The following is a 10706-nucleotide window of genomic DNA, read 5'->3' on the forward strand; positions in this document are numbered from 1 at the left end:
TTGTTCCTTGCTTGTATTTTTTCTTGGTACAAGAAATATGGCTGCTGAACTGGAGGTGTCTGGTCCAATGATTCTAACCTGCTCCATTTGGAGGACTTGGATTTGGAATTGGAAGTGCTGTTGTTCAGCAAGGAACTGATCTGTATGCAGGGATTTCCTTTCTTTTACTCTTTCATCAAATCTCTCTCTCTCTCGGAATCTTCCTTCAAGATCTCATGCATCAAAAAGTGAATATTTATCCGTCATACATATAGATTTTTTCTAATTATCCATTTTGGCATACTCGATGGGTGGAAATAACAAATAGAGTGAAATATTCTAGTCCTATCTTTCAATTATAATTGATTTCACATGCATAACTTCTCTAGAACAATTGTTGAAACTTGTGAGGGGTGAAACTGAATCTTTTTTCTTTTCTTTGTACTAATCTTCATTGTTCTTTGTTTGTAGAAAGTCACATCATTCATACGAAGAAAAATAGTAAGAATTTTTACTATAGTAGCCTTTATTGATGCATAGCTGTCCCATGCACAAAAGAATGTCTAGTATAATTCACTCCAACTTGTAATTGTTCCTTAGATATTAATACAATTTTTTAACATCAAACCTTGTCCTCTTTCTTTTTCGTCTTGGCTATTTAAAGAGTATGATAGAATTCACAGGTTAGGTTTCTAGTATCAGCTTAAATTATGACAATATAACTAATAAGTTATATTCTTATACTAGCCAAGTAAGGTAGATTTTATTGCAGCTCACTTCTTGCTTAGAATTGTCTTGGATAAGAATTCAGCACGGATTTTAGATAATTAATGCCAATGCAGACAAGTTACAAAAGTCTGTTTAATCCTACAAACAGCTTTCTTTCACTTATATGGTACCTGGTAGAGATGATCATGGGTCAGGCCTCAGGTCTAAATTCTATTCATTTTTAATCGGGCTTCGGACCGGGTTTATATAAAATTTGATATTTTCTGTGCCCAAACCTGAACCATGATTAGCTTTAGTCTTCGGCGAACTCAATTTTAATGAAAAAAGAGCAGAAATAATGATGACTATGATACCAACATCGGTGTTGTACCTAGAATAATCAACATCGGTGCTGTATACCGTCGGTGTTGTACCTAGAATAATCAACGTCGGTGCTGTATGCCGACAGTCAAACTCTGAAATTATGTCACACGGAGCTATCTGTGCTTAAGAGTTCTGATCAATGTCTGGCCCCATTTTAATGAGAAAAGGATGGAAAGCACACTTCCTTTCGTCCACATGTCGAGCCATAGATCAAATATTTGTAGCCATGTGGCTCCATTATTCGGTTCTTCCATGCTTCTAATAATGCTGACATCCCCTTATTGACTAAGGTGTTTCTATGCATTAGCATCACTATTTTCTGACAAGATTTATTAGGATTGTCACACTGTGTTTTGATACTCAGATGAGTATTTATTGTTTGATGCTGCTTATTGTGTTTAAACTAAATCAGATGAGAACTCAGAGTCAATGGACTTGGCTAGGTAGGCAACTTGCAACCGGCCTTAGTGTCTCATTCAAGACCTATGGATTGGAGGGAATTAAGACAGGTTGAACACTGGACATTCATGAGTACTACCTATGGGTGTTGATTTCTTGGCGGTGGTCAACACCCATGCTCCGAGTTGATATCGATCGCGACAAGTTGATTCAGAGTAACTAATAGGCTCACTTACATCTAGTCATGGATCCGAGGGTGATAAGGCAGCAACAAGGCTTCTTTGACTGGTTGGAATTACATTAACTCCAAAATCTTTCTTTTCTTTCTTCCTTTCATTTTAAGAGAAAATAGGGATGTCGTCACTAGGTTCGAATCTAGACATCGCTCAAGCTGGTATACCGGGGGTATGATATAATTTCTCTCTTGAGGAGAGGAGACATCAACTTTTTGTAGCCATAAATTAAATCCAAGGCCTCATATATGCATGAATAAAAACCACTTGTCTCTCTCTCTTCTTTCTCCATCTCCTTCCCATTTTTTAACCTCAAGGATCAACTTGCTAATATAGTGACATGATCTTTTGGTTGGCATTCAAGACATGGTACTCCAGTTGTTATGACCAACTTGCAGTCAAATGGGGAGAATTTTCTACAGACATAGTAGAACGGAAATTAGAGAAGAATTCTTGTGTCAACTAATGTCTTCTCCTTGCTACTTAGTATATTAATTTGCCGGAATTAATGATGGAATTTAGCACAAATTTAGAATAAAAAATCTTGGTAGAATTTCGACCCATTCTCTTTTGTTTCTTTTTTTTTTTTTCTTTGAACGTATTTTACATTTTTTCTCCATAAAATAAGACCAGATGGATCTACCACCCTTTTGCTTATTAAAAAGAAAAACAAAGAACTAATAAATAATAGATGCTATTTTATGATATTGCTATCATCGCATGGCTCACAGACTTCTTGCGTGGGAATGCAGGCAGGCATGAAATAGTTGTGTTCTATTTCGAATGATGAGTCGGTGGTGTTAAGAATATTTTCTGATGAAGAATAAATTAAGCATTGGAATAGTACAAATTATTTAATTATATAAACCTCCAAAGACTACTTGCGTGGGAATGCAGGCAGGCATGAAATAGCTGTGTTCTATTTCGAATGATCAGTCGGTGGTGCTAAGAATATTTTCTGGTGAAGAATAAATTAAGCATTGGAATAGTACAAATTATTTAATTAAACCTCCAACTTGAATAGGTTTAAGGCAACGAGGTGGTCAACTCTAATCTCTTAGTCATCAAATTCATTTAATAAGTACCAGCTTTGAGACAGTGTTGCAACCTCCAACAACCAGAGAAATGGATTACTGTTTTAGTTGGTATGACTCATCCTTAGCATGGAAGTTCTATGGTCAAATAGAAAGCACATTCTTTGAGTGAACCACTCAAAAGATCTCTAATTCAGGAGCTCATTTGGGCATTTCATTGAAGTCAGCTAAATTGTTGTGCTTGGCCGGTTTGTAGCTACAATAATCTGCTAAAAAAACATGCTTCCAATGCCATAGAATCTTAGTCTTAATGTGCATTGTGAACTGTTGAATTTGTCTATTTTGAAACTGTCCATTACATGATAATTAGATGGGTAGGGAATTGGAAGGACACTGGAGGGAGTTCAAATATGGGAAAGATGAGAACTATTTGCAATTATTAATTGTTAGAACTTTCATATTATCATATTATGCCTTCATATCAAGTATCCTTTGACAACGCTTTACCTACGTCAAGTAAATAATCTTGAATCCCCTCAATAAATTTGAACCTTAACATATACAAATGGAGAATGTACATTTAATTGGGCGAGGGGCACTTGGATTTTCTAGCCAATCACTTTTGATTCAAATTAATATACGTGTCCCTTAAAACCATAACATTATCTTAGTTTTAGATCTTAATTAGCCCACTCCAGCTATTTGTTTGGTCATGTGCCACTTAGAAGAATTGTTGCGAGCGAACTTTGCAAAGATGAATTTCTAAAAGATGAATCCTAATTATTGGGGTTTGGCGAGCTTTCTATTTGTGTAAACGCATGAAATAATTGTGTTTTTTTTTTCCTGGCATTCACATTCACTTTGATCACATGAAGTGGAATGATTCACTTCCAGTTTCAGGCAACCGAGCATTCCCTTCTTCTTTTTCTTTTTCTTTTTATCTGAAGGATGATAGAGGAAGCGAATTGCTTCCCCCAGTTTGATTAAAATAAATATAAAATTTAGCTGATTTCAGAAAACCAAGTATTCACTGTGAGAAGTTACAATTTAGCTGACATCTTAATGGCCGAAAAATCACAAATATGAAGAAATATTAAGAACTAGCAGTCAAGTTCTTAGTGCTAATCGTATATAGAAGAAAGAAAATAACGGTAGCATTTGGATGGTTCCCTGTTTCCAGTGGCAGACATAGCTAACGAGATTGCATGCTTTAATTTCGGCTCGAACACAAAAAGGTCAAAAAGCTACATGGCATTTTGGCTTTGCAACTCGAATCTTTTGGCTTTTTTTGAGTTGCAACTCTCTCCAAGGGTTTTGTTTGCCTTTCTTTTTTTTTTTTTTTTTTTTTTTTTTTTTTGGCTTTCTCCTATGTATTTTTTGACAAAGTCCATCCCCCCCCCCCCCCTGGAAATTTTCTGCTCATGTCCAATATCTTTGTCTTAAGAAGTATTGATGCCTCTTTGTTCCAGAAGCCTCAGCCACAAGCTCTGACCTCAAACCAAACTCTCAGCTCAAATCTGAACTCTGACTCTGACCTCATCCTTTCATGCTATCATTCAAATCTCTCTATCTCACTCTCCTCTGATTAAATCCATGTTGGAAGAATTTACGAAGTCTTCATTTGTTTGTTTGCTCTCCGAGTGTTTGCTTCTAGATTGAATGCCAAGAATACGTTTGACAGTATAAACTATGAAGTATAAACCAAATAAAGGCCCCCAAATTTTGTTTGTTTGCTTTGCCTCATTTCTTTATTTCTTCAGAGAAAACATCAATGGTTGCTCCTGCACGCAAGCCAATGATGCTTAGTCTCCTCAATCCCCATGCTTGAAATAATAGAAAATTAATGAACCCTGCCGACCGTCACCCAGCCTTGGTTGCTATTTTAATTTTGAGCCCTCACAGAAATGTGTGGCAGCTTGGCACCGTGTTCATACGGAAAAAGAACGGAAAACAAAGTATCACTTCTTTTTTTTTTGCCTGTTTTGTTGATAATAATTGTTTAGCATTTTAGGGGAGCTCATCAACTATAATTTATTGGTTTTTTTTTGTTCTCCATTTTTTTCGGAGTACAACCAACCATGTCTCCATACACTCTCACACCACTCCTCATAATTTATCCAGTAGGATATTGCATGTACCAGAAGCCAACGATAAGCACAGCAATTGAGCAGAAATACAAACAATAACAATAATAATAATAATAATAATAAAGCACCATCTTTAATTTTAAAATTAAGAACTTATTTAGTTTATGAGTAGAGAAGAAGAAAAATTGATCAACGAAAACATGAAGAAAAATCTCATATTTGATTGAAGTTTTATAATGAGAGAGATGGAAAAGTAATATTTTTATGAGAATAAGATTTTCACATGAGAAAGAAAAACTCATGTGAAATATAAAAAAATTCAATTCCTACTAAATGAAAATTAGGATAATTTTTTTTCTAAATATAATTTTAAGCTTTTATAGAAAATGGGATAAGGACTTTTTTTTATTAAGAACATAACAGGTATTTTATTAAAAAAATAGATACTCAACGTATATAAGCGACTTTAGAATATGTCGTTAATCAAACATACAAAATTATTTTTTTGACATTATATGTATAGATAAAATATTTTAGTAAAAAAATTCTCCGAACCAAATAAGCCCAGCTCTTAGAAGGTGACCACGTGCATTAGGTTGACCGAGGACCCTATTTATTGCCTAGTCGTGTGGGCCTCCACTAGGGGCTCGAGAAGGGCCATCTCATTTGGGTATCGTCCACAGGCTGCCTCTGTGACTCATAATGTGACGGAGGCAGGAATGATACATTCTAATGACCGTATCTCGCAATGTGATTCAGTGGTCTTTCAAAAACAAATAAATTAAGGTGTGAACTAAAATCATCTTATTAAATATATAGAATAGTATTGACTAGTGATTGAAGAGATTATGGTGAGACAAGCAAGCTTTCGACTCCATTAAACAATCCAGTCTACGTAAACTCTATTGCTTCATGTTGGACAGATGCCACGTCTATCCTACATGGAATTATTTCCGAACAATGATGGATGGATATATTGCTCGAATCTTAAAAAAAAATTATAGTGTTCGCTCTCTCTACTTCTCTCTAGAACAATGCTCTATCATAGTTGAAAAATACAAAATTTAATTATGAAACAAGAAGATGCTCGACATATTACACGACAAATTGGAAAGAAAAGATGTTTCAAGAGCTGTTAACTTTAGTACTAACTGAAGTAAGCAAGCAGTATGGTTGACACAAGCCAATTTAACCTTAGATGACAAGAAAAAGGTAGGCCAAAACAAAATGAAAATGAAAAAGGTAAGCAACGAAGCTTCTTCTAGACCTTTGAAGGTTATGATTTAATTGGACCACAATGAAGGAGGCGCCACTGTTGTCATTGTTAGTAGGGTTGCTTGCAATCAAGCCCCATATGTCCTTGTAGTTACAGTGAGCTTCCCACATCTAGGAGGTACCATTTTCAAACTGGGATCACGTACAGCGGAGCCACCTCAACTGCTTCCACCGTCTCCTAATTATTCCTAAAAGTGGCCTTGCATCTAAGAATAAGACATGCTTAACATGACTACTCTGTCTTATGATGTTGTATTTGGGTAGAGCAATCCATATGTTTGTGCTTTAGGCATTCCAAAAAAAAAAAAAAACACATGGTGGGGATTAGTTGTTGAAGGTTTGTTCTTTCAACTAGAATCTTCTATAGTATGTATGGCCCGCATACCGCAGAATGTTGTATATCTCTAGATGGCCATCATCAGGAGATGGACAGTCATTAAACAACGTGCGCTATGTATGACATAGCATGTGCTCGTAGATTGTTTTATTCGATAGCTGTTTATCTCTTAATGGTGGCCATCTATGGCTGTATGACACGAGCGACACAAAGGAGGAGAATCTCGATAAGCGGGGAGTAGTTTTGTTAGGTTGAAATGCGCTTCGAAAGGCCTCATGTTCCAGGTGGTTCAAATTGCGGATGTTCTAAGTATGAAAAGACTGACAACTAGGGTTTCAGCATTATTGTGAGATCAGAAGAGGTCATGGTAGGTGAGGAGACCACATGTGGGCCAACTCAACGTAACTTTGTTCGATAACATGTGCTAAATTTCTTGAAGAGAGCTACGTGACCCACAAAATCATGCCAAATGATGATTTTGGTGGGGAAGCAATTTGAGCATAAAAGCTAAGAAAAAAAAGTGCGAGCCAAAATAGAGCTACTTTGATAACACAAATCCCAAGTGAACGAACTTGTGAGCCAAGTTGGCATTGTTCCTCATCCACTGTATCACCACCATACAAACACATCAATTCCTCCATACGTAACAATCATGCCCATAATTCGGATCATGGCCGGTTCCTTTCTTACATCTCCATGCCCATCACCAAAGACTGGCCTTCCCCCCAACTTGCACCTGCCTCAGACTGGTAAAATTATACCACCAATTACCTCCAACGTCCGAGAGTAAGACTTCTAGAGCCTGATCTCATTCAGCTTATGCTGTCACAACCCTACGGATATGTCAACTTTTCAATGCTTGGAAGAGAACATGTCCACGACAGTATCATGTCTGACCTTGCACCACGTCTTGGACTAGAAAAGTCGTCGCACGGCCATCTTCAACTTTCAAAAATACATGTCTCGAGTGCAAAAATAGTTGAATTGGATTATAAGTCAACGATTAATCGGACCAATAACTTTTACAGTTTCAAGCACGACTCACCGATAGATCTGCATTGAACAAGTTGGCGGAATTGACAGCGAACCTTTCTCAAGCAATAGCGAACGAATCATATTGAATATGGAAAACAAGGGTCTATAAAGTTCTTATTGCTTTGAGCCTAATCCTTTGACATAATTGTTAACAAAGCAAATTTTTTACTAAAGCTCCAACGGTGGTTCAAGAACCGAACCTGAACCATTGACAATCCTAATTACAAACCTTTGAAGCTTGAAGAGTGGTCAAGCTAAGACTCTACATGAATAAATTGAGCACAAACCCTTCCACCGCCATTTTAAGATGATATCAATAGAATTCATGGTCAACTTCATGTCGGAGGCCCCCTATTAATTTCTACGTCGGCATCTAAAGCATGAAAACCCTAAGGAGCTCAAGTCCAACGAATCCTCTACTCCCCCACTCATCCTTGTCTCGGTCCATCACCGACGTGGAATCCTACCCCGACCTCTCCTCATCCACCAGCCAAAGTTGAAGGTCAAACTATGTGTCGTGTGTGAAAGCTCACACCTCTAGGTCAGCACCTTATTTTTTGAGGGAAAAGGAGTTCTCATTTGCACCCTCCAAAAAATTCTTCTTCTTATTATGTTCATTAATGATTAAAAGCAGAAAAAGCCCATGAAAGCGCCCGACGACAGCGTAGGAGGCGCGTTTCACGTTTGAATTAAGCTCTCTACTTATATAATGTATACCCCCCCTCTTCTCCATCAATCGAACGGTCGAACAGTTTTACCTGGGAGGAGCCATTCCAAGGCTTACATGTGCTTCAAGGTGGCGAGCCCGCACGAGTTCGAGGAGTCCGCGCCGGCAGAAGAAGGGCCGGCGCCGGAGATGGCGGCCAGGATGCTCTCACCTTATAGCCAAGAGAAGGAGATGTCGTTGATGGTGGCGGCCTTGACGCAAGTCGTCGCTGGGGATGGAGCAGCCGTAGTCGGTTCGCCTTCGTACACCTCCTCGTCTTCGCCTTCGCCGCCGTTGTTGGGTGCTCACGGCGGCGGCGTTGCCGGTGGGACGAAGAGGGGGAGGGAGGAGATGATACCGGAACCGGTGCTGAGGTACTACCGGGGTTCCGCTGCGGAGTTCGGGAGCTCCCCGGCCTCCGGGGAGTCATCAACGATTAGGACAGGTGATTAGTTCTGGAAAGAGATCATAGTAGTTGCACTCCTGTCATCTCCTACAACTTTTTCATCCTATCTTATGAGTTTATCTCCGTTTCCTTTTTTTTTTATGTAAAAAAAATGGCCTATGATTTTCTTCTTTTGATTTTTCAGCAACCGTACTATATACGATCATAGGAATATTTTTCATCTTTATTCAAATCAGGTCTGCAGTATTTTTGTGGGAGAAAATTTAATACCATGTGCTCTTTTTTTGGTCCTCTAAGATGTTCTTTTTATTTATTTCCTATAGGAGCAGCACAGCTCAGAATTTTAAATGTAAATTTTCTAATATTTCTTTTTGTAAAAAAAAAAAAAAAAACAAAAGTTAAGATAAATAGGCATTCTTATTTGCATTACTTTTCTAAAACAAATATCAAACTGTTTTGAGTCTTTAAGTAAACAAATATCTTCTTGAACTTTTCTCATCATGCAAGCTTATACAGATGTCTATCTCAAGATTTTTCCTCTCCAACTTATCTCCAAAAGAATCGAAGTTTTGATCACAATAACCATCCAAAAGAGTTGTCTTTTCTGCTCTATTGTTCCATTTCCTGCTCTTCCTCTGTCGCATTTACTAGCCCCCACCCTTATCCCCTGATCCAGCAGCCATGGCCAAGTAGCAACTCAGAATAATTTACCACTCCATGTATTACTGCTTACCCCTCTCTCTCCCACTCTCTACTTCTAACCTCTTCTATTTTCTCCTCTTTTTTATTTTTACAGCAACAGAGCATAGCCCTCACAGCCTCCCAACCACCACCCGGTCCCCTGCTCCCCCAACCCTTGCTTCGACAACAGAGGAGCCCTTCCCTTCCACCTACGCCGGGCCAGAGCGAGGGCAGAGGCGGCGGTACCGCGGAGTCCGGCAGCGCCCATGGGGCAAATGGGCAGCAGAAATCAGAGACCCACACAAGGCGGCCCGTGTATGGCTCGGCACCTTCGATACCGCAGAGGACGCTGCCCGGGCCTATGACGAAGCGGCCCTCCGTTTCAGAGGAAACAGAGCCAAGCTGAACTTCCCCGAGGATGTCCACCTTCGACCAGCGGCACCCATCTCTCCGGCAACTCAATTGCCGGTTCCCGGCCCTCAGCCAGCGACTCTCTTGGAGTCGCAGCCATTTTCTGGGCTTTCTGGGCTTCAAGCTTCCAGTGCCTCGAGCGACTACTTGGAGTACTCAAGGCTCCTACAGGGGACAGGGGAGTATCAGCGGATTCCTCCCACGGCCCTTTGGCATCAAATGATGTACTCCGGATCTTCTACGGCTCATCTTTCTTCTCTGGCTTCTCATTATTTGGCGACTTCCTCTGTTTCTCCCTCCTCGGCTTCTTCTTCCTCCTCCTCTTCTGGTTTCCCCCTGCTTTATCCTTCAGGAGAAACAGAGCAGCAGATGGGCTATCTCCCGCAGCCGGGAAGTAGGACTGGGGGGAGTGGACCGGTCTTTCCAGCGCCATATTGGACGAGTTCTAGCCGTTATCCGCCGTCTTCTTCGGGATAGCGGTGGATCGTTGGAACTGGAGCTCACCGCCCCATTGATCTTGTCTCGTTGATACCATTCCGATACTCCAGTTTTTGTTTTCTTTGTTACTTGTCCACTTTATTTTGCATGCTGTCGTATTACTTTTCGAGAGATTAGGAAGACCAGAGGAAATTAATTTCGTCCAATTCTTGCATTCCCAAGCTTGCTTTAGATTAGCTGAGAATTCAAATAAACACGCTCCTTGTTTGCACTGCATATCAGCAGGTGCGTATAAGAAGAATTTTATGGATGACCATGCATTCTGTCAAGTAATATTATTCATTGCAGAATTATTAAACTACGAGTACACTTTCTACCATAGCAATTCTCAAAATGGTTTAATATTTATATATAAGTTTCTACCTTTTCTGTATTTATATTTTAATTCTAAAATCTTATTATTTATATCTCTCTGATTAAATTAACAAGATATGAACAGAATATTTTTATATAGCAATGTTTGTTTCTTGTATTTCCTTTTGTTGTCTCTCTCCCCTTCCCGACAGGTCCAGGACTCAGACCTGCCTGCCCTC

General features: G+C 39.3%; 1 protein-coding gene across 1 annotated transcript; it reads left to right on the forward strand.

The window, feature by feature from the left end:
- Positions 1-8187: 8187 nt before the first annotated feature.
- LOC103703252 (ethylene-responsive transcription factor ERF110-like) lies at positions 8188-10490 on the forward strand. The gene is made up of 2 exons (XM_008786032.4): positions 8188-8622; positions 9380-10490. The coding sequence occupies exons 1-2, from the start codon at positions 8256-8258 to the stop codon at positions 10150-10152; spliced, it is 1140 nt and encodes a 379-aa protein (XP_008784254.2). The 5' UTR covers positions 8188-8255; the 3' UTR covers positions 10153-10490.
- Positions 10491-10706: the final 216 nt, after the last annotated feature.

Source organism: Phoenix dactylifera, chromosome 10, assembly GCF_009389715.1.
Source record: "Phoenix dactylifera cultivar Barhee BC4 chromosome 10, palm_55x_up_171113_PBpolish2nd_filt_p, whole genome shotgun sequence".
NCBI classification, from domain to species: domain Eukaryota; kingdom Viridiplantae; phylum Streptophyta; class Magnoliopsida; order Arecales; family Arecaceae; genus Phoenix; species Phoenix dactylifera.

Coding starts and splice junctions, on each gene's coding strand:
- LOC103703252 (XM_008786032.4), top strand. CDS start 8,256: ATGTGCTTCAAGGTGGCGAGCCCGCACGAGTTCGAGGAGTCCGCGCCG. Junction 8,623..9,379: donor GTCATCAACGATTAGGACAG/GTGATTAGTTCT, acceptor TTATTTTTACAG/CAACAGAGCATAGCCCTCAC.